This window comes from Pantherophis guttatus, chromosome 1, assembly GCF_059756535.1.
Source record: "Pantherophis guttatus breed Tessera chromosome 1, ASM5975653v1, whole genome shotgun sequence".
NCBI lineage: Eukaryota > Metazoa > Chordata > Lepidosauria > Squamata > Colubridae > Pantherophis > Pantherophis guttatus.
In genome coordinates, this window is record NC_142063.1 from 230348330 (window position 1) to 230373976 (window position 25647).

At 35.2% G+C, this 25647-nt stretch overlaps 1 protein-coding gene across 1 annotated transcript; it reads left to right on the forward strand.

Annotated features, from left to right (window-relative positions):
- Nucleotides 1-2328: 2328 nt before the first annotated feature.
- On the forward strand, nucleotides 2329-25209 carry DDX43 (DEAD-box helicase 43). Its single transcript, XM_034431900.2, has 16 exons — nucleotides 2329-2730; nucleotides 5203-5258; nucleotides 5704-5836; nucleotides 6174-6317; nucleotides 7513-7594; nucleotides 10035-10191; nucleotides 10272-10390; nucleotides 10905-11015; nucleotides 11544-11685; nucleotides 14096-14196; nucleotides 18838-18925; nucleotides 19484-19611; nucleotides 20566-20675; nucleotides 22035-22173; nucleotides 23491-23578; nucleotides 24866-25209. The coding sequence occupies exons 1-16, from the start codon at nucleotides 2418-2420 to the stop codon at nucleotides 24977-24979; spliced, it is 2025 nt and encodes a 674-aa protein (XP_034287791.2). The 5' UTR covers nucleotides 2329-2417; the 3' UTR covers nucleotides 24980-25209.
- The last annotated feature ends 438 nt before the right edge of the window (nucleotides 25210-25647 follow it).

Below are 25647 nucleotides of genomic sequence, written 5' to 3' on the forward strand. Positions count from 1 at the left end.
GACTACTACAACCATTTGGTATCAGCATAGCACCCAAGACAATTAAAGCCCTTCAAAACATCTTAAACAAACCAAAAGACCCAGCAATCCTAGAAGAAAAAACAGGAGTCATCTACAACATACAATGTAATGACTGCAACAACCACTATGTAGGACAAACACACAGAAGACTGGCAAAACGCATCCATGAACACCAACTAGTGTCAGAAGCCATGATTTTTTTTTAATTTCACAACATATTGACAGACATCCTAGACCAAGCCAAGTCCAAAAACACCATGGAATTTCTAAAAGCCTAGCATTCTGACAAATCGGCCATCAATAAACACATAGTCATTAACAACATCTATAGAGATAATCAACCAGCCAAAAAGGTAACAAAAAGACCCAAGCACCTCTCCACCAGCAATCAACTCCCAGATCAGCATAGATTATCTCAAAGATTAACATCAGACCAACAATCAAATAAACAATATTCCAATCAAGAAACTGCCAAAGAAGCCAAATAAGGCAGATGTTTGGAATAGGGGATTAATTTTATTTCTGCTCTACTATCTCACTGATAAATATTTTAATAGGATTCTGATTGATTACATCAAGATTGCTGTAACTTTTTTAATTGTTCAAGAGTATTTACAAAGTTTCCAACCATTTAAATTTGTATTTATTTCCATAAGCAAAAAGCTACCGGTAATGCCATAAAGTGCAGGTCTGGCCCAAACAGAGCAATGAAAGCGATTGTTTGTCTAACAAAGATAAAATATACAGGATATTTCCACTGATGTTAGAATGGCTTCAACCATTACAATAAAATACAATGTTCATTGTAATTACATGATAAAATGTCCATATTATTGTTAATAAAATTGATTTTAAATATTATGATTAATGAATTGTGTTATCTTTAAGAAACAGTAGCAAAGCCTAAATTCATGTGTTTGAATGATATGGATGTGTGCCAGGCAATAACAAAAAATGATTTATGCATCTGTTTGTTACCAACTAATGACCATCCAGTTTTTTTGTTTTTTGCATCCAGTTGACTTGTTCTGAACACTACTGTTTCCCCAGCCCAAACGCTAGAAACACAAGTTCATTTAGTGACCATTCAAAGTTACAACGGCACTGAAAAATGTAATTTATGACCGTTTTTCAGTTACAACCTTTGCAGCATCCCCATGGTCATGTGATCAAAATTCAGATGCTTGGCAATTGGTTCATATTTATGACGGTTGCAGTGTCCCGAGGTCATGTGATCGCCTTTTATGATCTTCTGACAAGCAAAGTTCAATGGAGAAGCCAGATTCACTTAACAACCGGCTTACTAACTTATCAACTGCAGTGATTCACTTAACAACCGTGACAAGAAAGGTCATAAAATGGAGCAAAACTCACTTAACAATAGAAATTTTAGGCTCAATTGTACTCATAAGTCAAGGACTACCTTTAATGGCCTTGGTTGGATCCAGGACTATAGCATCTTCTATATATACATAGCAGTCTTTGGCATCCCCAAGCAAAAAAAAATTAAAGGAACTGAAGTCCCCAAGCATATGAAAATAAAGGGGAGACTTTATAGATCCTCTTCAATGGAAGAAAAAAACATTATAAATAATTTGATTTTCTGCTATCCAGCGATACCCTCTTTAGAGCCATCCTCCGGGCAAGTTTACTCGCAAGAAAAACCGCCTCACGTTCAGTCAGATTTGTTCCCAGGTAAACATTATCATTTTGTCATGTTTATGTTTGAGAGCTGCATGCAACGAGATGTCATTTTAATATATGCCGATTAGTTGCATTCAAAGTGACAATAAAGTTAGTCTTAAGCCTAAAGCGAATTGTTCGGGAGAGCTGAAGAAGCCGAAACTAGAAAAAAAAGAAATCCACGTGTCCCAATCCATCCTCCACGTGAAATTTATTTTATTTTATTTATTTATTTTCGTCAAGCATGTATTAGATAACAGATATAAGTATAAACATAATTATGAATACATGAAATAAGATAGGAAAAAAGGGAACATTAGGACAGGGACGGTAGGCAGGCTGGTGCGTTTATGCACGTCCCTTAATTATTCTGGAATTCAAACTTGCTTAGAAGCGAGGTGAACCTGGCATCCACGCGCTTACTTGCGAGTAACGGCGGCTGCTGTTTTACGATAACTTCGGCGTAGTCCCCACCACAACACTCCGTCCCAAATTTGGTAAGAGCCGCCTTCAAAGCTACCCCGGGGCATTCATTCAGCGATTTGGAACCGTCGGCTCAAAGGCCGAAGCGCTTTGGCCAATCCCCCGCCGGCATTGACGCGCCGGCCAATCAGAGCCGCTGCCGGGCAGCGAGCGCTAAACCGCCTCATGTGTAAAGTCAACCGGCGGCGCGTCAGTGTCGGCTTCTTCTTGGTTCGAGTCGTTTGCCCGCCATGTCTGACTGGGATACCGACGGCGAAGAGGACCAGCCCCGCGCTTCCCACACTAAGCTTCCCCCGAGCGAATGGTATTCGTTGGGGACGGCCGGATCTTCTACCCGGCCGGTGGGAAAAGAGAAAGAAGAGAGACGTGGCGGGAACAGATGGGGTTCGCGGCCGCCGTCTGCCCGCCAGTCTGGGACCTTGGAGTATCGGGCAAGAGGAGGAGGGAGAGGAGGAGGAGGAGGAGGAGGAGGAGGAAGGCAGCGACCGGGATCGCCCCCGTTGTGCTTCCCCCTGGATAATGCTCTCGTCGGCACCGTCATAGGTAGGTAGTTGTTACTGTGGTTTGACGCCTTTTCAATACATAACTCAAGGCGGCGAACAGACCTAATTCTCCTGCCGTCTTTTTTCCCTCCTCATAACAATAACAACAACAACAACCCTGTGAGGTGCGTTGGGCTGAGGGGGAAGAGTAACTGACCCAAAGTTCACTTAAAGGAATACGTAGTGGCACTGTTTCTAAACAGGACTGGTAGTTAAATCTGTTGCGTCTAAAATCTATTGAGTAATTCCTCGAGTCGAAAAAGTCGAGTTAATGTGATGTCGGACTTGGCCGTGGTTTGTTGGTTTTATTTTATTTGTTTGGAATCACGGATCAGGCTGGGCAATGCCCTGAATAGAAGCCAAGCAAACCATTGTCAGTATGATATATACCTGGGCTTGAATATGTAACCCTGGCTAAAAGGAATGAAAGTGGTTGCAGCAGGTTGTGGATGAAAAGTTAAGATTTGGGTGGCTTCTTAAGCAGCTTTTCCTCACTTGGCCTTTGCTAGAGTTTGCTTTTCAATTTTTTTCCTCAAATGCTAATCCGGGGATTTGGGGACCTGAATTTGTAAAACATTGGGAAGTCATTGAGTTTAAGAAGCCTCCCTTAGTTGTATGTGCCTCAAAACTTTTCTGCTTACAAAGCTTTGCACAGCTTACAAATATTTATCTCGTAAAATTGCTTGTGATTTAGTTGATAAAAAGGATAAGGAAGACATATGTGCTGTAGAATAATTACTAGCAAATTGATTTTATGTCTCCAGAATTAACTTCGTAGAACGTATTTGTTGAAAGATGGATGCTACAATTTGCAGTGCATTGTAGGAAGAATCATAGGATACCCCCTCCCCTCTAGTTTCATGCCCCCAGCGAAGGCAGAGAAAAACCATCCATAGAAGCTGAAGCAAACTCTGCCTCCCAGCCAGAATGGCCTCTAGTAACCCCAATTAGAAGACTGAGGCAGGTTGAATTAATGGGATTAAGGATTACGTCAGTAAACACAAAGCCACACAGAATTTACATTCCCCACCTTTCCCCAAGGCTAGCCTTGAAGCTGACCATCATCCAGAAAACCAGATAAGGACATTTAGAATACAGAATCTAATCTAATCTAATCAAATAAGCCCACCAGGCATCTCCATCTCAGGTCCAAAAGGGTATAAAAACCACTCTACTCCCCATGCCAGGTTGTCAGCTGAACTGATGCTGAATCACTTCACTTCTGATTCCTAGATAAATGGAGACCACTTTTCCTGTAGCCTGCTGCCAAATTCATTGGGTCCTGCTTCTTTCTCCTGGCTTGGAACCAGGTGTGTGTGAAAGAAATGGGTGTTGTGTGAGACTAGGCTAAAGCCACCATACCTAAAAGTGGTGAAGGTAGGTAAGAGAGGACAAAAGCCAGGAAAAGCTCCCTCAGGGAAAGGAGGAAGTTGGGGTTGTTGTTGTTTTTTAATTTAGTTTGCCAAACATGTACAAGATAACGAGTATAAGTATAAACATGGACATGAACACAGGAAATGAGTACAAATAAATGGGGACAGTAGGATAGGGACGGTAGGCACGTGGTGTGCTTATGCAGGCTCCCTTTACGGACCTCTTAGGAATGGGGGAAGGTCCACGGTAGACAGTTTAAGGTTGAAGCTGTGGAGGTTTGAGGATGTAACAAACATCCTTTTTTTGTTAAGGAAACAAAAAGATGAAAATTTAGTCTGAACACATGGCAAGCCCCTCTCCAAGTCTCAAGGAGTTGGGCCTGTATGGGAAATCCTTTCCCACCAACAAAGCAATAACTTGGGGGATGAAAGGGGTCCTGAAACCTACCCACTCTTTGAGTCACATCTGTCCCTCTGGCTAGTGCCTAGCAGCCTAGTAGACTTTGGATAAATGTGGATATGAGAGAGAGAGTAAGAGCAAATAGATACACTTTATAATCAGTAAAAGTTTGCTATTTTAAATGTCCATGTATTATAAAGAATTGTTTTTGCCTCAATGTTGAGTTGAAAGTAGTTTGAGTGTGGCAATTTTCCAGGCCTGTGAGTGAGTAAGTGACCATGAGTTGAACCTGAGAACACGCTTGTGTAACAGTTATCTTTATTTTTTAAAAAGCAAACCTGATTCATCACAAAGCTTATTAGTTCTAGTGCTTATAAATTCAACTACAGATCAAATTTCTGATAGTTGTCAGTGAGCTCAAATTATCTGACTATTTCATATCAAGAATAATATGAATGTCATGGGAAATTCATTTAGCCATTTTATATAAATTGGCATATTACTGCTGCAACCATTTTATAAATTTAAGTAGCTATTACAAAAAAGCATTTTGTTAATTGTGTGTGAAGTAGTTTTTTGTTAAATATCAATGTTTTATTGAATTGTAGACATTTGTTCTCTTGATTTTAAAAAATTGCAGTGTTCTCAATAGCAATATGCATGTTAAAAGATACATATGAATCTATTTCTTTTACAACAGGTCGAGGTGGAACTAAAATTAAGGAGCTTGAAGAATCATCAGGTTGCAAAATACAAGTAAGATGTTCTAATTCTTACATGTGACAGTTTCTTTGAGATAAAAATGATCCAAGTAACTCCACAAGTTACTTTGTTATTATTACTCAGTCCTAATATCCTGTCATGAAGGAAATAACTAAGAATTTGGAAGGATAACTAAGCATATACATTTTAAATAGTTAACTCTGTTAAATGATTCTTATGTGTGCATAAATCTTTTAACAAGTACTCTGTTTCCCCCAAAATAAGACATCCCCTGATAATAAGCCCAATTGGGCTTTTGAGTGCATGGCAATAAGGCCAAGCGTTTATTTCAGGGTTCAAAAAAATATAAGGTCTTATTTTCGGGGAAACATGGTATTTGTAAATGTTTTAAGTCATTTATTTTAAATCACTACAATTACAGTATGTAGACTGCTTCATTTCTAAGTTTTAATTCCTAATCTAAATATCTTGTGTTTAGGTTATAAAGGGAAATTATGAGGCTGAAGTAAAGATATTTGGTGGAAAAGATAAACAAACCAAAGCTAAAATGCTGATTGACAATCTTATTGAAAGGTATAATCAAAACAATACAGGAGAAAGAGATACTAAAGGTAAGATTCGAAAACATGGTGTGCATGTTTATATGTAGGCATCTCAGAAAATTAAATTTATTGATTTAATAGTGAAAAAATATTTAGCCACTTTGTTGTTAAGCAGTAATAAATCGAAAGCTTGTAAAATGTATATAATAGTGGATAAAAAATTTCCACCCTTCTTAAAGCTGTTCAATATTAAAAATATATATATCTTAATTGATAAAAGACTGTCTTTGGGTGACCCTGAGGTGCAATTTCTATATGATTCTAGGGTTAGATTTGTCTTCATTTAAATTGCCTGGCAATCTGATAGGAAACTTTTGATAACTGGAGCCTGATTTTGTTTTGACAGATTCCTGTAAATACCAGGAGATTGGAAATACTTCATATGGTCAATCTGTGATTATCAGTTCTGAATTCAGTAGTCCAAAACCATCAATTAACTGGGCCTCCCTTCGAGAAAACAAAGCTAAATATGAAGCCATGAAGTGGATTGGTTAGTGTAATAAGGTTTTTTTTTTTAAATGAATGATACCTTAGTAGCCTTCAAGGTAAATTATTTATCAAAAGTCATTTGTTTTAAGATTTGGATAAACATATAAAAGGTGCTCCTTCAGATAACCTGTCTCTAATCAATCGAAGGTTTTAAAGGTCAAAGTCAGCCCATTGACACCCAATAGAAACAGACCAGCAGTAAGCCTCTATGGTGAAATACTGGCATACAGATAGTTCTCAACTTATGTCCACAGTTGGGACAAGAATTTTGGTCATAAATGAAGACAACATATGACTGGACTTGATTTTGCAACCATTATTATGGTTGCAAAATCAATCATAATAAGTGGTTGATTCGTAATTCATTAAGGGAATTACATAGTTGTTAACTGAATCTATTCTTCCAAATGGGTAAATTGTCATAGGCCTGTGGGACAATATAACCAGTCATAAATGTGAGCCAGTTGCCAAGTGCTTGAAATATCCATTATGAGCCTGTCCATTATGGTTGTAAGCTTTGTGACCAACCTGATTTTATAATGTTTTTAAATAATGGTCGTTAATCAACCTTTCTTATGGGCTGGTTTTGCCGAAAACCAGAGGTAACTGTTAGTTTTTATCAAGAAGGTAAATGTGACCATGGGATGCTGGAAAACAGCCATAAATGCAGTCGCGTGATCATGGGAGGGGGGGTGGCCATTGGAACTTTAGAAAGATGATGTAAGTACTCCAAAGGAGGTCCATGGTAACTTCGGACTATCGGTACCAACCATCTCACCTGCATTGGATGAAAAAGAGAGGTAGAGTTGGGTATAATCTGTAAATTGATATGAGTGTTACACACCTGAGCCACACATATGCTTCTCTTTTGGCATAAATGTAATGCTATGTGAAAATGACCATGGGAGACAAAAAAGATGGTGCATAGGGAATGATCAGATAAAAGTGAATATAGACCACAACTGCAAAATGGGCAGAGAAAGAGACCTAGAAATGAATTTCCCTACATTTTTATATAAAAGAAATTTAAACTTCTGCATATTTATTATATTAATTTTTGCAAGCCATATTAAAACATTATTTTCTCTAAAACAACCCCACTGCAGTTGTTAGATTTAACTCATGAATAGAATTTATTTTTAAAATACTGTAAATTACAATGTGCTCTTATAACAACTTTTCGTTACGTTTAACAGATTTGCCTCCACTTGAAAAGTGTTTTTACAAAGAAGCCCCAAACATCGCTTTTATGTCACAAGAAGAAGTTGATAAGTGGCGGTAAGAATTAGGATAAGGAAATTTATGCTTTATATTTAACTGAGGTCTCTTAGATATTTGGATCTGGAGTTGTCTACTAAATATTTAGTTAACACTTCAAAGATATGGCTGGATAATTACCATGAAACCAAAATGGGCCATTTCTATATTTCCAATATATGTGGTATAGTAAAATGGTTTGCCTCTGTTGACACTTCTTTTTGGCAAAGTATTGGCATGTGCACCATGTAAACTAAAAACTGTAGCCATGGAACAACTTTTTATTTATCAAATTTGTATGTTATTATTCTGATTAGGGTAGCTAATTAGACTAATTATTAAAGTTTACTAATAATAGTACCTAGTAATACAGTTAATACAAAAAATATTTATACATTCATATTATGTAGTAATAAGGACTAGATATCTAATTAGCAAAAATCACAATTTCTCCAAAAATTATCTGGGTGATTTAAAAGTTTCTGGAAGGATAGTGTACTAGTATGCAGTGTGGGTGTGGACAAGAAGCAACAGATGGAAACTAATCAAAGGGAGATCCAAAATATTTGGAAGAAATATTTTGTGCAAAAATGTCTTCCATTTGTTCATCAGAAATGAATGAATCAACATACAGAAGTATTTTAAATATATTTTAGGCTGAGAAGTTTTACTGTTAGGAATAATGGTTTTTTTTAGTTGAAGACAATCATTTATTACGGTTTTTTTTCCATTTATTCCTACCTTTTTTTTAGTGGGTTCAAATATCTCTATATCAGTAAAGCCATAATTTCATGATTCATCTTAAAAAGGGAAGTACATATATACATAAGAGATAACTAAATGTCCAAGTATCTTAATCACCACTATTAAAGCATACTATTTAGGTTCTGGTATTTTGGATTGGAAAACCAAATATTATTAATGCCACTATATCCCGATCAAACCATTTGTTTGCAAAAGTTATAATTATCGATATTTACCAAATTAAAATTTACACATTCACTGCAACTACTGCTTCTCACAATTGTTTGATGGAATTTTAATATTGTAATATTTTTCAATGTAGGCTGGCAAATAATTTGGATTGGGGTCCCTGAGAGGGTTTTGGGAGACATCCCCCCCAGGTATCCTAGGACCACTCTAGGGTATGCCAAATAAGTTGCTTTTCATAAAAGCTACAAAATATTGTTTCAAATTCCTCATCTAAGAAACATAACTATAACTAGACTAGACCTTGATACTGAACGATAACAGAAGCCCCCATAATTTGTAGATTTGATTTCCAAACTACGTATATTTTCAGTAAGAAAAGCCCACATATGAATTTATCCATAAAGGCCACTAGAGGCTGCTCTTGCACGATGCGGAAAAGAAGATTTTTTAAAATAAAAAACTCTTTATTTTTATATAATTAACCTTGTATCTGAATTGTTTGCATCTTCAGGACCTATCATTTTTTTAAAAACTTGGTGTTTTCAGGTTGACAGAACCTTATCTACTGAGATTCTTTAATTATGTTCTCTAGCTCTCTCCAACATTTATGAAAAATGCCATTTTATAATTAACCTTGACTTTAGCTGAAATGTTCGTAATTGCTGAATGAGTTTTCAGCAGCACTACAAATTCCAAATTCTAACTCCAAATTAGAAACTTTTCTCATTTATTAGAAACTTTTTAGATTTTAACAGATTTTTATATCAAATGAAAAAAAAACTTTGAAATTTTCACATTTCTGCCTTTGGATTAAATGGGCAGAGGGGAACAGTTTTTGGTGAGAATCAATGTGTTTGAATCATTATTCTCTCACAGAGCAGACTACTAGTTTAATTTTTATTGGTATGTTGAGCATTGTTGATTGGCATAATCAGTATCATATGTTATTTGGCTGTATATACCCAAATATAAACTCTAAGCAAAGTTAGGATGAAAAGTTCAGTTTTGGAGAACCATTTGCAGATGGCTCTAACAGAAATAGAGCCTTTTAAATGTACATATAAAGAGTTATTATAGACTTAATGGCTATAACTTTTCTAATAGTATTACACTGAGCAATCTTATAAGAATAGACAATGTTTTCATTATGTATATTTTTATTAGAATTCTTTTTAAAAACAAATACTTTAAGCATCTGCACATATAAGATGAATTTGCACTGACTAGGAGTAAGCAAAACATTTCAGAGTTGAAGCATTCAGACATTTTGTTCTGTCCTCACCAACTATTGATTTCAGAACATTTTAAAGGAATGTATAGAATTATATCTTACTTTAAAAGTTTTAGACTAAAACATATAGTATTTAATTCATCTTTTCTCATTGATTTTGATTATAAATCTTTATTTAATTGTCCAGAATAATTTGTGCAATGTGCATAAAATTTCTTAATCTGACATAAACTGATAGTACTCATATCAAAAATTGATATAAAATATTGTTTCTTTGACTTTGGTTTTTTATTTAAGAAAAGAAAACAATAGTATTTCATGTGATGATTTGAAAGATGGTGAAAAACGTCGTATTCCTAATCCTGTTTGTAAATTTGAAGATGCTTTTAAACATCATCCTGACATTATGGCAAATATTAAAAAAGTTGGTTTTGAGAAGCCTACTCCAATTCAGGTATTTCAACTTTATGATCTAAGTAGTGTGAAACCATTTTTGTTTACATTTCAGCAAATTCACTGAATTTCTTATTTTAGTCACAGGCTTGGCCAATCATACTTCAAGGATTTGATCTCATTGGAATAGCACAGACGGGTACTGGAAAGACACTAGCTTATTTAATGCCTGGATTCATTCATTTGGATTCACAACCAATGTAAGAACATGTTGAGATAAAACTTCTTCTATTATATCGTAATGCAGGGGTGTTAAACAATTTTATTGAGGGCTGCATGGAGGGGGGGCATGGCCAGCTCAACATCACTAGGGTCAGCGCTTTGGTGGCTCGAGTGTTCTGGCAGCAAAAACGGGCTCCCAAGCTCCATTTCCAGGTGCAATGGCGTCCTGCAACCCTCTGCCAGGGAAAACAGAGCCACTGACTCCGTCATGATCCAAACAATATAATTGGGTTGTAAATTAGGTTGTTATGTATGCTTTTTTTATTTTTTTCTGCAATTGTGCTTTGGAGTATGGCTTTACTGTGATCTGAATTAAAGCTGAATTATGTTTGGATGCAAGTTAAATTGGAAATTATCCTCTTTGAGTTTTTCCAAGTGAGTGATGGGACTGACTGAAATTCTTAGGTGTCCTCTATTCTTTCCATTTTCACTAACTTTCTTTTCTGAGGCTATCCTCAGGTTGATTGTCTAAAGAAGTTGTACTTTTTTCAGTTCTAGAGAAAAACGCAATGGACCAGGGATGCTGGTTCTCATTCCAACTCGAGAACTAGCCCTTCAAGTTGAAGCAGAGTGCTTAAAATACTCTTATAAAGGAATTAAAAGGTACTAATCCACATCCTCTTATTTGGCAGGTATTAGGGTGGTTTTTTTTTTTTCTTGAGCTCTAGAGTGATTTGGCTAAAAGGTTAAACTGTATTCTAAAGTTATATTATCTTATTTTGATATGCAGAGTGGTTATAACTAACCAACATCTAGCAACTATTGACAGTATATTCAAAACTATTAGGAAAAGCAGAATAGACAATCAGGAACAGACCTTGAATTTCTTTACCATCACCCTATACCTTTCTTATGTGTAATGTTATATTCTTAGATTTAACTTAAAGAAGAACCTATTTTAATTAAATCAGCAATACGTTGGAAAAAACAACACTCCACTTAGTGATAAATTTTAAACAAGTTTTTCACACAAGGGATATCTTAGGGCTTGTTCAACTGTTGTTTCCTTTGCTCTTATTTAGGAAAGTAAAACATGAAAGTCTTTTTATAAAATTTCTGAAAACTGTAAAATATTAAAATACATAGAGCATGTCAGTTCAGTTCTAAATGTTGAATAAACATTCTTCCTAGCATTTGCATATATGGTGGTGGAGATCGGAAAGGACAGATCAATACCGTTACCAAAGGCGTGGACATTGTTATTGCTACTCCTGGCAGATTGAATGACCTGCAAATGAACAGTTTCATAAATCTGAGAAGCATAACATATTTGGCAAGTAGTCACCATTATGTATTAGGTGGGAATGTTAAAATATTCATATATTGGTAACTGGCTGGAACATCTTTATTCATCTATTCATCTTCGTCTATTCATTGCTATTCTCTCCTCCAGTTTTCCTTTTAAATAGTGAGCCAACATTATATAACCATGGACATGTTCAGTTTACACTTATTTGCTGAGATGAAAATGAACCCCTGTGCATATTTTCTAAAGCTGTTTTCCCTACCAGCCCAAACCACTTTGGCTACTGTTTCCTTCTTTTTATGTGTGGGTGAATGCAACTTTGGTTATAAACAGAAGTAAAATTAAATTAAATAAATGAAATAGTAAAAGCAGACCTGAAGCAAAACATTGTCATCTGTTCGGTGTTTTGACCAACTAGCTATGCTTTCTTCCATAGTTTGCAGTACCATTTTTTTCTTCATTTTTCTACTTCCCCATTCCCTAGAAGTGATCCTGGTTGCTAATTATTGGTCTGGGGGTTTTTTTGTCCCTTATGCCCTTAATTTTCTATTATCTTTGGAAATTTTTTTGTGAAGATGCGGTTTTGACTTTAGAACCATACACTGAGATCTGTGTTACCAGTGGTACAAACAGGTAACATATTCATTTAAAACTAGCTTATGTTTATTTTGTGGCATACATTGATATTAATTATCGGAAGAGTAAATCTCTGGTCCCAGTGACCAACCCAGATTCGATCTTAAATCTAACTGTAGTTAATGCCTTTTTGTTCTGCTGCCTGTTCTGCTAGTAGGTCTTCCAGATATTAGACAGATAGACAAACGTATACATACATACATTTGCGTGACATTTATATAAAACACCTCAACTGCACCAAGGCTCTGCAATCTTTTTTGTTTGTGGACACAGATAGAATTCATAGAATGTGTCATGGTTCAATTCATAAAAAGGCTGTCATGACATGTTTTCAACTCTCATTATGCTGCCTTATATAAAAGATCAAAAAATAAAAAGCTACAAATTGCAGATTGCAAGATTTAATAAAAAACAGACCATAATCCAGCAACAATCCTATAGGGAAGAAGAAAGCACTGAAATAACAAATGTTTTGTACAGCTTGAAACACAAAATAGGAAAGCCTGCTGAATAAACATTCATCAAATGTACCTACTGCTTTTGAATATTAATGTAATAATATAAAAATAAATTATTCACTTTCAAAGACCAAAAGAGCAGATTGAGTGTAGTCCAGTAAAACAGAGTAAGACCGCTAACAAACTTTTAGAGCAAAAGTAATTAGGTAATACTTGTCTAAGACCAGATTCGAATCCAGCCCTTTCAAACTGCAATCCAACCTGAACAAAATTTGATAAACTCCTGGAAATTTCTGTAGTCAGTCTCCTAATTTAAAAAAACTCAATCTCCTCTTCAGACTAACTTATATATTTAGTTAATAAGGCTTATTAAATTGGACTGTCAGGTGTGATACAAGAAGTGAAGCTGTCCTAACAAACCTGTCTGAACAAGGTGCTTTTGACATGAAATGTTACTCAAGTGGCGATCATGTGACAGCAGGACACTGCTACCATGCAGGATTTGCCTAACAATTGCAATTGGAACTACCGTTGTAAATTGACATGGTCATGTGACAACATGCTTTACAACTGTGTCACTTAGCTATGTAATGAGTTAGTTGAGTTTTTAGCAGACATATAGTTACATACTAAAACTAAAACTGGTAACAATCTTACCTATGAAAATAGCAAGCATTCTTTGATATTCTGTAAAGGGTTATCCAGGTTTTTTAAAGTGAGAATGAGATGTAATTTGGTAATAAATAATCTGTTCTTCCAGTAGATGGTGGCCTAGTGACAATTAGAAAATTGAATTCAGCCCTGTGTGATGTATGAGTGATCTTAAAATGTGGCAGCACTGAGTGCCTTCTCCCAGGTTATATTCCAACAGGAGGAGAAAACTGGAGGGAGGGATTTGAAATGAGAAACGCACGGAGTCCAAGGCAGAGAATACCTGCCCCTAACAGGGAGACAGGACTAGGAATAATTTAAAAGCTGGCGTAGGATAGTATTGATGTAATTAATTTATTAAAATATTTTAAATTCATTTTTAATTATTTTAAAGAGTCAGTTTATTCCTTTGGTCCTGTTATACAAATGTCTATTCTATCCTCTAACATCCCCATATTCTACCCAGAGTTTAAAGACTTTACAAATACTAACAGGTGGTAATATTATTGGTGATAGCAGAGCCAAAGAATAATAAAAGAAGCCCTACAACAAAGACCACATGCAACTAACTCAGATAACATATGCACTAAAATAAATATAGAAATATAGTTTACAATTAGTAATTTTCAGATTGTTACATAATTTTCATCATGTACATTGAAATCAACAATAGTTAACCATATTTTTCACAGGTATTGGATGAAGCAGACAGAATGTTGGATATGGGTTTTGAGCCTCAAATAATGAAGATATTGTTAGATGTACGTCCTGATAGACAAACAGTTATGACCAGGTAGGGTAAAATACTTGTTTTGATGGATATTATTGCCTAAATATGTGCTATGCAGAAAATAGATAATTTCTTTTATATCACTTTGCAAATAAAAATTTGTATATCTCTTTGTGGCCCTTTCATTTTAAATTGAAAACATATAGCCATTGTCACATCTAGAGTATTTGACACCATGTGGTTGTTTCCTTACCTAGAGAATAGAATTCTTTATTGGCCAAGTTTGATTGGACACAGGAGAAATTTGTCTCCGGTGCATAAGCTCACAGTGTACATATAAACAGCAAGCAATAGTCATATATATCATAGATCATTAATCGTGAGATTCAACAAGTGATACAGGGGGTAAATATCTTTAAGCCTAAGACAGTGCTGTGTGAATTAGATATTCAGCAAAGTGATGGCACAGGGAGAAAAAAATATCTGTGTGTCTAATTGTTTTGGCATGCAGTGCCCAATAGTGGCACCCAGAGGGGAGAAGTTGAAACAATTTATGTCCAGGATGTGAGGGGTCTGTAGTTATTTTCTCAGCCCTCTTTTTGGTTCATGCAGTGTACAGATCCTCAATGGAAGGATCTGTACACTGATTGCAATTGTTGTTTTTGCAGTTTTAACTATCCATTGAAGTCTGTTATTATAGTAATATCTATTAGACTATTTTTTATTTGTTTATTTCATGCTGCAGCGGTTGAGAGGGTTAGGAATAGGGGGCACCGTTCTGCAGTGGTTCTCCTCCTTCCTCTCCGACCGCTCGCAGTTCGTGTTGGCGGGGGCAGAGGTCGACCTTGAGGCGTCTCGCATGGGGAGTGCCACAAGGGTCGGTCCTCTCGCCTCTTCTGTTCAACATTTATGTGAAGCCGCTGGATGAGATCATCCGTGGTTTTGGGGTGAAGTGTCATCTGTACGCTGATGATACTCATCTGTACATCTCCACCCCAGACCACCCCAACGATGCCCTTGATGTGATGTCTCGCTGCCTGGAGTCCGTGCGGGTCTGGATGGGGAGGAACAGGCTCAGACTCAACCCGTCCAAGACCGAGTGGCTGTGGCTGCCGGCGTCCCGATATAGTCAGCAGGTGCCATCGCTGACTATTGGGGGTGAATCTTTGCCCCCCACAGAGAGGGCACGCAATCTGGGTGTTCTCCTGGACGCACGGCTGTCTTTAGAAGAGCATATGACGGCCGTGGCCAGGGGGGCCTTTTATTAGGTTCGCCTGATCCGCCAGTTGCAGCCCTTTCTGGACCGGGACGCCTTGCGCATGGTCACTCATGCCCTTGTCACCTCCCGGCTGGACTATTGTAATGCTCTCTACATGGGGCTCCCCTTGAAGAGGACTCGGAGGCTCCAACTGGTCCAGAATGCGGCCGCGCGGGTGGTTATGGGCGCAACTCATTGTGTCCGCGTGACACCCCTCCTGCGCAAGCTGCACTGGCTCCCAGTGGTCTTCCGGGTGCGATTCAAGGTGTTGGTTACCACCTTCAAAGCACTCCATGGCATAGGACCCGGGTACTTTCGAGACCGTCTTCTGCCATCAATAGCCTCCCACCGACCAGTCCGTTCCCACAGAGAGGGTCTCCTCAGGATGCCATCAGCCAAGTTATGTCGGCTGGCGACACCCAGGGGGAGGGCCTTCTCTGTGGGAGCCCCAGCCCTGTGGAATGAACTGCCCCCGGAAATACGTAAGATCTCCGACCTCCGGGTGTTTCGCTGCGCACTGAAGACCCTGTTGTTCCGCCAGGCAGCATAATAATTTTAAATTGGGGTATTTTAAATTTTTGGGGTTTTAAATCGGCCAAATCTATTTAATTATTTTAATTTTTAATCATTGTTGTGTCCTGTGTTTTTAAATTGGCTGTACACCACCCTGAGTCCTTTGGGAGAAGGGCGGTATAGAAATAAAATTATTATTATTATTATTATTATTATTATTATTATTATTATTATTATTATTATTATTATTATTATTATTATTATTATTATTTATTTTTCACATTTTTTAACCACCCAGCTCCCTCAAAGAGGGGTTCTCATATCCATTATCTTCACGTTAGGAAAGTAAGTCAACATATTGTCTACATATCTGTTGTAAACACTTATCTGTATATTTCTTTTTTTATATATAAGTTTTTTATTTTTAAACAATTCATCAATCAGTGTAACATCTGGGTACAAAAATTTTTGTGTCATATTCAACATTTATTAATTTCTTAGTACATATTTATCTTTCTTCTTACATTTAAATTTAATGTATTACAACATATTTTTCCAATGTTTCTTATTTTTACATTGTCTATTGTCTATATTCAATCTCTGTCCATTGATAAAATTGCCCCCATATGTTGTAATTCTCCGATTCTTCCTTACCACTAATTGCTAATGTTAATCTACTCATTTCTGCACATTCTAATATTTTCTTAATTAGCTCTCCCTTTGTAGGAATTTTTTCTGCTTTCCAATTTTGTGCAAATACCATTCTTGCTGCCGTTATTACATGTATATAAAAAAAATTATATTCTACTCTACTCTATTCTATAATCAAATATGTATTTTTTTTACTAAATTTCTCTGGTAAGATACCCAACAGGAACAGCTCCAGTTTAAGATCAATGTGTTGTTATATCATTTTCTCTAACCAAATTTGAATTTTTGCCCAATACTTTCTCACTTCTGGACATGTCCACCACATGTGATAGTACGATCCCGATGTCTGGTGGCATTTCCAACATTTAGTTGATTTATCTTTGAACATTTTTGCCAATCTTTCCGGTGACATGTGCCATCTATAAAACATTTTACACAAATTCTCTTTATATGCTGTAGCCATTGTTAATTTGTAATTTCTTTCTCATAATTGCTGCCATTTATCTAATTCTATTGTATATCCAAAAAATTTTGCCCATGCTATCATTGTTTCTTTTACTTGTTCTTCTTCTAATTTAACTCCCAAGTAAATAACTATATAATTTTTAAATCATTTTCTCATCTGTTCCTGTGAGTATCTCATCCAATTCTGTCATCTCCAAGTAAAAACCATATAACTTTGCATCTATTTCATATCTCGATCGTATTTGCAGTTGTGTATACCACGCCATAACAATCCCTTGTTCTACTAGTTCTTCTTTCGTTTTCAATTCCCCCTTTTCTGATAAAATATTTTTATATCTGTTAATATTCCCCATATTAATAATATTTGGATGTACTAATGCTTCCATTATTGAAAGCCATGTTGGTATTTTCAGATGTTTTTCTCTAACCTTCTCCCATACTAATAATAAAGCATTCCTTTCAAATGTCTTTGAAAATAGCTATGCATCTTATGTTTCCCGTACCATAAAAAAGCATGCCAACCTAATTGTAAATCGTGCCCCTCCAAAGTCAATAACCTTGTATTTCTTAATACAATCCATTTCTTCATCCATGATAATGCTGGTGCTTGATAGTATAATTTCCAGTTTGGTAGTCCAAATCCTCCCCTTTGTCTTGCATCTTGTAACATTTTCATATTGATTCTCGCTTTTTCTCCCTGCCATATAAATTTCATTATTATTCTATTAAGGTCTTCAAAATATTTTTTTCTTTTTCTCCCCCCCCCCCCTTTACTTCTCTCTATATTTCTTATTACTAAATTGTCAGTAGCAGGTGCTTTCTTCTGATCCAAACCCCTCTCTGAAGGTATATCAGACAGGAAAAATATGATGCATACCCCATTGGTTAAAGAATTCCAACTTGTGAGTGTAGTTAAAAAGATCCTTTTCTGCCATTACCCCTGCCCTGTGGAATATTCTTCCCCTGGAAGTAAGACAGACAGGTTTATTCTCCTGGTTTCCAAAAAGGAGTTAAGACATGGATGGTTGTGCCTTGCAGGGGAACCCAGGGAAGGATGCAGCCATGAGGTTGGTTAGTCCCCTGAAATCCGTCCCTTTGCCTTGCCACCTCTTACTTTTTTTTAATTTTTAAAAACTTTTATTTATGCTATTTTATATTTTAACATTTTATTATACATCAATTAGAGCCCCTCTTTGAGGGAGATGGGCAATACAGAAATGTGAAAAATAAATAAAATAAAGATCTCATTCGTGCTAACATAGATTGGTTCATTTCTAAGACAAGAGTTAATTTTTCACTTCCTCAGCAATATCTTATTTCCTTTGTAATAAGACCCCCTTTCACTATGGAAGTAGAATGGTGGTATCATATTTCTGAAGGTACCGATGTCTGTTTTTCTCAATTAATTGACGTGTCCATGATCAGTTGTCCAGAGTCATTAAGTTTATTATGTAATTTTGGGCAATATATAACACACTATATTGAATTGTAAATTTGAAATGCAAAAGGGCTTGGATAATTCAAAAGCTATTTTAATTTCTTTAAAAGAAATATTGGAAATTAAATCAGAATTTTTTTTATAAATGCAAAGAATGAATGCATGGAAGAAAAAGTTTATGAGATGGAAGGATGCTAGGTGCCATGACATGGAACAAAAAGTTAAACAAATCGCAGTGAAATCCTTGGGGGTATTTTTTTAGCAAGTTTTAAATGCAGCTGGATTGATAAGTGTTTTTATAGAAATAGCAAGAGAATTAGAATAGGGGAAATAATAATCTTAATTTTTTTAAAAAAACATTTTATTTTAATTCCATCAGTGCTACATGGCCAAGTGGTGTCCGCCGGCTTGCAAAATCATACTTGAAAGATCCAATGATTGTATACGTTGGAACTCTAGATTTAGCGGTGAGTTGTGCTGAGCATTAATATTATACGTATCCATAATTAATGTATACCAAAAATGTCTGATCTTACTATGCATATATGAAAAAAGACTCTTGGAGAAAGTGAGAATAACCCAAAATAACATACTAATATCCTGCTTTAAAAAGAATACACTAAAAAATTTCAAAGTGAAAAACTTTCAAATTAGATAACCTTTCTGACTAACTTTCCTTTTAGATAAATTACATAATTTTGTTTTTTCTCATTTTACTAGTTTGAGTGCATGCAATAATGTCATTTCACTTGTCAATTGCTGACAAGTTTAAGTTGTTGAGTAATTTCAGTACTATACTATCAAAATGAAATATATATAAAATAATTATTTGGGGAATAGTCCTTCAGCAATGTCCTGTCATTTCTAAACAGCATGCATATTATTCAGAAGTCTTTTAAATGTTCTCCTTTGTTTGCACATTATCTGAGTATTTACAATTCTTACAGTATAAGTAGCTTTGACAATATATGCTATAAGCCATTATTTTTCAGTCATATTTCCTTGTAATAAATTTTGTTTTACAGGCAGTCAATACAGTAGAACAGAAGATTATTGTTATTCCAGAAGAAGAAAAAAGAGCTTTCACACATCATTTCGTTGATACTATGAAGTCTGATGACAAGGCCATCATTTTTGTGGGAAAGAAACTTACGTATGTAGAAAAACTTAACACAAATGAGCTTAAATTGTAACAAACATTCTGTCTAGTCTAGTAGTTCACCTACCAATTTTCCCCCAGAAATACCTTTTTTCATCACTTCTTATTTTTAATATTTAACTGGCATTAAGATTAAAACTTTCTAGAGTAAAGCATGTGCTGTATACTTAGCTAAGTTAAATTTATGCTCTTTAAAGTGGTTTTTACCACTTCAGACTTTTTTTTCCCTTTATAATAGTAATAATAATAGAACTGACATTTGGGAATGAACTTTTTCTTAATAGTCAGAAACATTTAAAAATATTTAAAAATATTTAGCAAAAATGGCAAAATGTTTCCAAATATCAAAATTCAAACCATAATTTTAATTTAATTTAAAAATATTTAGCAGTACGATATGCTTATTAAACATTGAACATTAGTGGGGCATAATTAGGATATTGTTATGAATCAGTGTTAAAGAAAGCTGGTACGCTACAAAAAGGAAAGATTTTTTTATACACCATTATCTCCGTTATACTGTTACTAAAGAGCTCTAATAATCTAATATAAATATATATATATATCTCAGTGAGGATTTATTCTAGGAGTAGCATTTTTTTCTCTGACAATTGCAGTATGAATTATATTTCAGTTCTGCCACACATCATCTATATTTTTCAACCTCTGATTGTTTAGTGATACCACTCCCTAAAATTATCTCCACGATATCCATCTTGTGATTTTTTTTTAAAAAAAAATAGTAATCGTTTTAATAAATTAATAAAAAGTAAAATTTAGTATTGGAGTATGAATATTTAGGAAATAAAATGAGGGTTCTGGCATATGTGGTACCTGATATAAGTTTGAATGTTTATTCTAACTGTTCTATAAATATTTATTGATACATTAATTGGATTAAAAAACCTTTCTCTGTGTATTAGCTTTGCTTTTAATTTTTTTCCAAAGGGCTGATGACCTTTCAAGTGATTTTGGACTTCAGGGAATTCCTGTTCAGTCTTTACATGGCAACAGAGAACAGTGTGATCGTGAACAAGCTTTGGACGATTTCAAAAAAGGTTATAATTAATCAATTTAACATAATGTGATTATGTAATTATCAAAACACATAAACTCAAATTCAGATCTTTATTACAGGGTTTGACCAACTTAGAAAGATTTCAAAGAGAATTAATAGTAAAATCCAAGTTTAAAACTATGATGTTAAAATTACACAAATGCTGGGGCTCCATGTAGAATCATATAATATTAAACAACTTGTGAAATAAATTGTATACTAAGCAGGACTGATCTTTTCATATTAAATGGTGCTATTGATGAGGACAGGGCCATGCATTTTTCTTTCTAAGCCAGATCTAATTTGAATACTATTAATTACATCACAGATTTGAGATGCCTTTTAAGAAATAAAACACATCTCAGGATAGTGGATTTCCTTGATAGCATAGATCTACAAAAAAAGATTTTATAGAAAATGTTTGCCCATACTGGCCAAACCAGATATCAGCCCATCTATAATGAGTGAATCTCTGGCCAAGCTTTTAATTCTGATCAACCACTGTAGCCTCACTCATCAATTAGTATGAATCTTTCCAATGAACAGTTATTTTAGCCATTATTAGAACAATTATAATATTTGTAGGCAAACCCTGTTAACTATGCAATATGAAACCAGAAAAACTTAGGTTTGCCTCGATGGTAAGGCCAGCCCTGCTAGCATGTTAGTAAGATGTGCTAATGGACTCTGTTCTCTTCACTCAAGTTAGTTTTACAAAATGTTCTTACAGCACAAATGGTTTCCCCACCTTCCCAAAAAAAAGTCTCTGTCTTTCATTTATGTCAGAAAATACTTAGTGGTTTTTTTTTCCTGGATTCTGCTACTTCAATGGAGCATTCTTTTCATACCATGGATATTAGACAGTCACAATCTACATTAACCAAATTGCATCATTTAAATCAATTTGTACTTGTTCACTTCTTTTTTCATTTTGTTCGGAGAATTTCCCTGAGTTCCTTTTTCCGAGCTGGGAAAGAAAAGTGCAAGCAATCTCCCTGGGGGAATGCAAGTAAAAAAAAAAAAAAAAAGACACAGAGACTGGCTGCTTTGGAAAGGATTTCTCTGTCCCTCTCTCTCTCTCCCCCATCTCCCCCTCTCTCTCCTCTCTCAACGTGGCCATCTTGACTTTGATTATAGTTTGTTTCAAATTTGATCCACTGTGTTAATGTTGAGAATTAGCAAGGTCTGTCCCTCAAATTGTGTATATAAGAGACAAGGTGAGTGTTCCCATAAAAAATACTAGAGTCTGGAACAATCAAAGTGGGAATAGATTTCCATCTGCTGGAAAAACTACAGAAAAGTAACACTTCATTCAAATGTATTGTGAAAAATTAACCAGTTTTTATTTTGCTTGTTTTAGGCAAAGTTCGTGTATTGATAGCGACAGATTTGGCTTCCCGTGGACTTGATGTGCATGATATTACGCATGTCTTTAATTATGATTTTCCTCGTAACATTGAAGAATATGTTCATAGAGTGGGACGTACTGGACGAGCTGGGTAAGCCAAACTTTAAACTGTTTCTATGTTACCAAGTAGAAAATATGAGTGTTTTCTTCAGCTTATTCTTGTCTCTTATATCAGATGCATTAGAGTATAGGGAAATGTAGCAGTCTCTCCTCGACAGGGATTCATCAGCTGAACAAATTTATCTTTTTCCTGTTAAAAATAATTTATTCCAAAGAGTTGGAATGAGATTCCAACTCATTCCTCATTAAGGAAATGAGAGGAGAAAAAAAACATATTCCTGTTAGTAAGGATGTTTTTCTCAGAGTTAAGGATCCTGCTGTAAGTAGAGGAGGCACAATGGCTCAGCAGTTAAAGATGCTGAACTTGTCATCTGGAAAGCTGACAGCCTGGGTTCAAGATCTGAGCACTGCACAATGGGATGAGCTCCCATTATTTGCCCCAGCTCTTACCACCTAGCAGTTCGAAAGCATGCAAATGCAAGTAGATAAATAGGTACCACTTAAGTGGGAAGGCAACTGCATTCCATGCCTCTCAGTACATAGTCATGCTGACCACATGACCATGGAAATCTTTGGAAAATGCTGGCTCCCATGGCTAAGAAACAGAGATGAGCACCGTCCTCTAAAGTCAGACACAACTGAATAGAGGTAACCTTTATCTTTGTAAATAGATTGGGCTATGTCAGAAAGGAACAGAAGATGGATTGCTTTTTTATAAACTCCTTTTTTACCCATTCTAACTAATCACTTGGAGCTTCAAGGATCTAAATGGAAACCTGTTCTATAGGTGTCCCATCATTAAAGGTCTCCAAAATACCATTTACTCCAGAATGTTCATCTTCATTACCCACTCTGGCAGAGGTGGCTGAATCTGCCATTTTGTCCCCGTTGCCGCCCCCCCCATTTTGAATGTTGATAGTCCTATTTTTAAAAATGGAGCTATCCATTTGATGTTTCATGATGACATGGATCCTTTTTAGCAGTAAGACATTGTTTTTCTGTTTATGCACAGGATAAATTATAAAGATAACATGTATATTTTCTTCTCCTTCCATAATCTGCTTAACTGCTACTTGAGGAGAAATGTGATAATTACCACTGGTGCAATTTCAATCATTCAGAAAGGAGCAATCAGTTTTTATTACTTAAAAGTCTAAAGACAGAATATGGATTTAAAAATAGAACATTTTAATAAATTATCAATACAGGTCTATAAAAGGGAGTCTCTTACAGAAATATTAAACCCCATTTTATTTGGGGGAAATGTTTGGATTGATGTTAAGCAAAAATTTATTTTAAACAAAACCCAGATATGAGCTATTTATTTACTTAGTTTGCTTTTACATAGACGCAAAGGAGAAGCTATAACGCTTGTCACAAGGAGTGACTGGCGAATTGCATCCGAGTTGATTGACATTTTAAAAAGAGGAAACCAGGTAACATTATAACTAAGCTTGTTGCTACTTTTTTCCCGTTGTTCCTTTTACCCTGATTTGATTAAAATAATATAAAACATTAAATACACATTTAAATTGATTTTTAAATTTTTATTTTGAGTAGTTTATATTATATATATAGGAGGGAAGGACAAGGATTAAGATGTATAAGGCCATGGTATACATGTAGTGAGTGAAGTGTTGGAGGTCAGTTCCAAAAGGTTTTGAATCGTTTTGTTTTTAATTGAAAGAAGCCTATTTCAGAGTTTACACTGTAATTTCCATATTTAAAAAGGTAAAAAACAGACTGTGCATCATCAATTTCTGATAACCCTGCATAGATGTGGTTTGGGCAGCCAAAATAAGGGCCTATCAGGTTTTATATTTGTGAATGTAGAATAAATGGTAATTTTAAATCCCTTGAGATTATTTAAATCTCAAAGTGATTTTATCACCGAGATGAATAAAAATCTAGTTGGATATTTCCAAAATTGAACTTAAAACTCTTGTGAAATATATTTGCTGTATTATGGAATAGCTTATAGTTAAAATCTGTTGCTACTACAAAATGTGTTAATTTGCTTTTTGTTTTTTTAAGTGCTAGTTTATAGTTTTTATCTTACATTTTATATTGTTTAAAATTGTGATAGGCATTTTTGCAAATTTTAGTATCACAAATCGTTACCAAATATTTTCATATTCACTACAAATTGCAGTGCTATATTATAGTATAACACTTTATACTTAACAGTAACATGAATTCCTGGTTTAAATATATTGTTTCCACAAATGGAAGATAATTTGTTCCATCAGATATTCCTCTCCTACCCTTGTAGCCTTGAATTGTCTCCACAAAATATCACAGGAGGAAATTGCTCAAAAGTTAGAAGGAACTTAGATAGCTGATTTATACTTCTGAGTTCAAAAGTCTTCTGATATAGCCAAGAAGTTCAATATACTCCATATTTTCCAGAAAGACCTCCAAAACACAAAATGCTTTTCTTAAGATACAGATGATTTTTTTTTTAAAGATGAGTTGTATCAAGTTGATTTCTGTTTTTGCAACTACTGAAGAGCTCTTCTTCAATGTGCATGTTTAGGAGTAAATGCTAAAATCTGATTTAACCTGATGCAAACAGGGTTGTTAATATTTTAGAATATATTTATATTATTTATAGAATATATATTACATAAACTGATTTATAGAATATTTTCATGATTTTTTTTTAGTTTGTAGAAATTGAAAATGTAATAATGGCTAATTGTTGATTTATCTAATTTTAATAGGTGATTCCTGAAGAACTTATTTTGATGGCTGAAAGATATAAGCAATTCCGGTTGAAAAGGGAAATCGAAAATGGTTTAGGAAGGTCACGGGGGCGGCCACAGAAAGGTTTCTAGGCTATCTGGAAACACTATAGTTAGTGCCTATGGGAAATTCAGTAAAATGACTTTTGTGCTATTACAACAAAACTATGAAGCCTGATTTTCTTCAAGAAAGGTGCTTTTTCAGTCTTTCTCAAACTATTTGGTACCAGATTTAAAACAATTTAATATCCTCTGTACTGCTTTGAATTCTGTGATACTATGATGACTATTTTGAAAAAAATGAATAAAACTCCTTTGTAACATACTCTGGAATTTATTTGATCACATTGTCTCACTTTGGCAGAGAATATTAAAAAGCACTAACTGTTACTTCAAAAATATTTCCTCCTCTTTAATACCAGCCATAAATTATGGTGCCTTGTAATTGGTTTAAGATTGCCTCATCTGCCTTGTAAACTACTCATGCTTTTGATTTAAAAAGTAATTTCTTATTTTTATGAAATAAATTGTCATAGATTCAAGAGACGTAACAGGAGAACAGATCTTCCCCTGCCCAACTTTACTTTCAAATTAACTTATTTTTATGCTAATATATGAAAAACAATTCAAATTCTAAACATTTTCAATTCACACCAGATTGTTCTAATCTCATGCAGTTCTAACCATTTCAGAACACTTTTACCGTTCTTTGTGCATTTCATTTTATTTCAAGAGGTCTGCAAGTCAGATGTCCCTGCTAA

What these genes read in the sequence shown, in the direction of transcription:
- DDX43 (XM_034431900.2), top strand. Translation starts at nt 2,418, where the DNA reads ATGTCTGACTGGGATACCGACGGCGAAGAGGACCAGCCCCGCGCTTCC. An exon ending in TCTTATAAAGGAATTAAAAG is followed by an intron (nt 11,016 to 11,543) that starts GTACTAATCCAC and finishes CATTCTTCCTAG; the next exon opens with CATTTGCATATATGGTGGTG. An exon ending in TGAGAAGCATAACATATTTG is followed by an intron (nt 11,686 to 14,095) that starts GCAAGTAGTCAC and finishes TATTTTTCACAG; the next exon opens with GTATTGGATGAAGCAGACAG.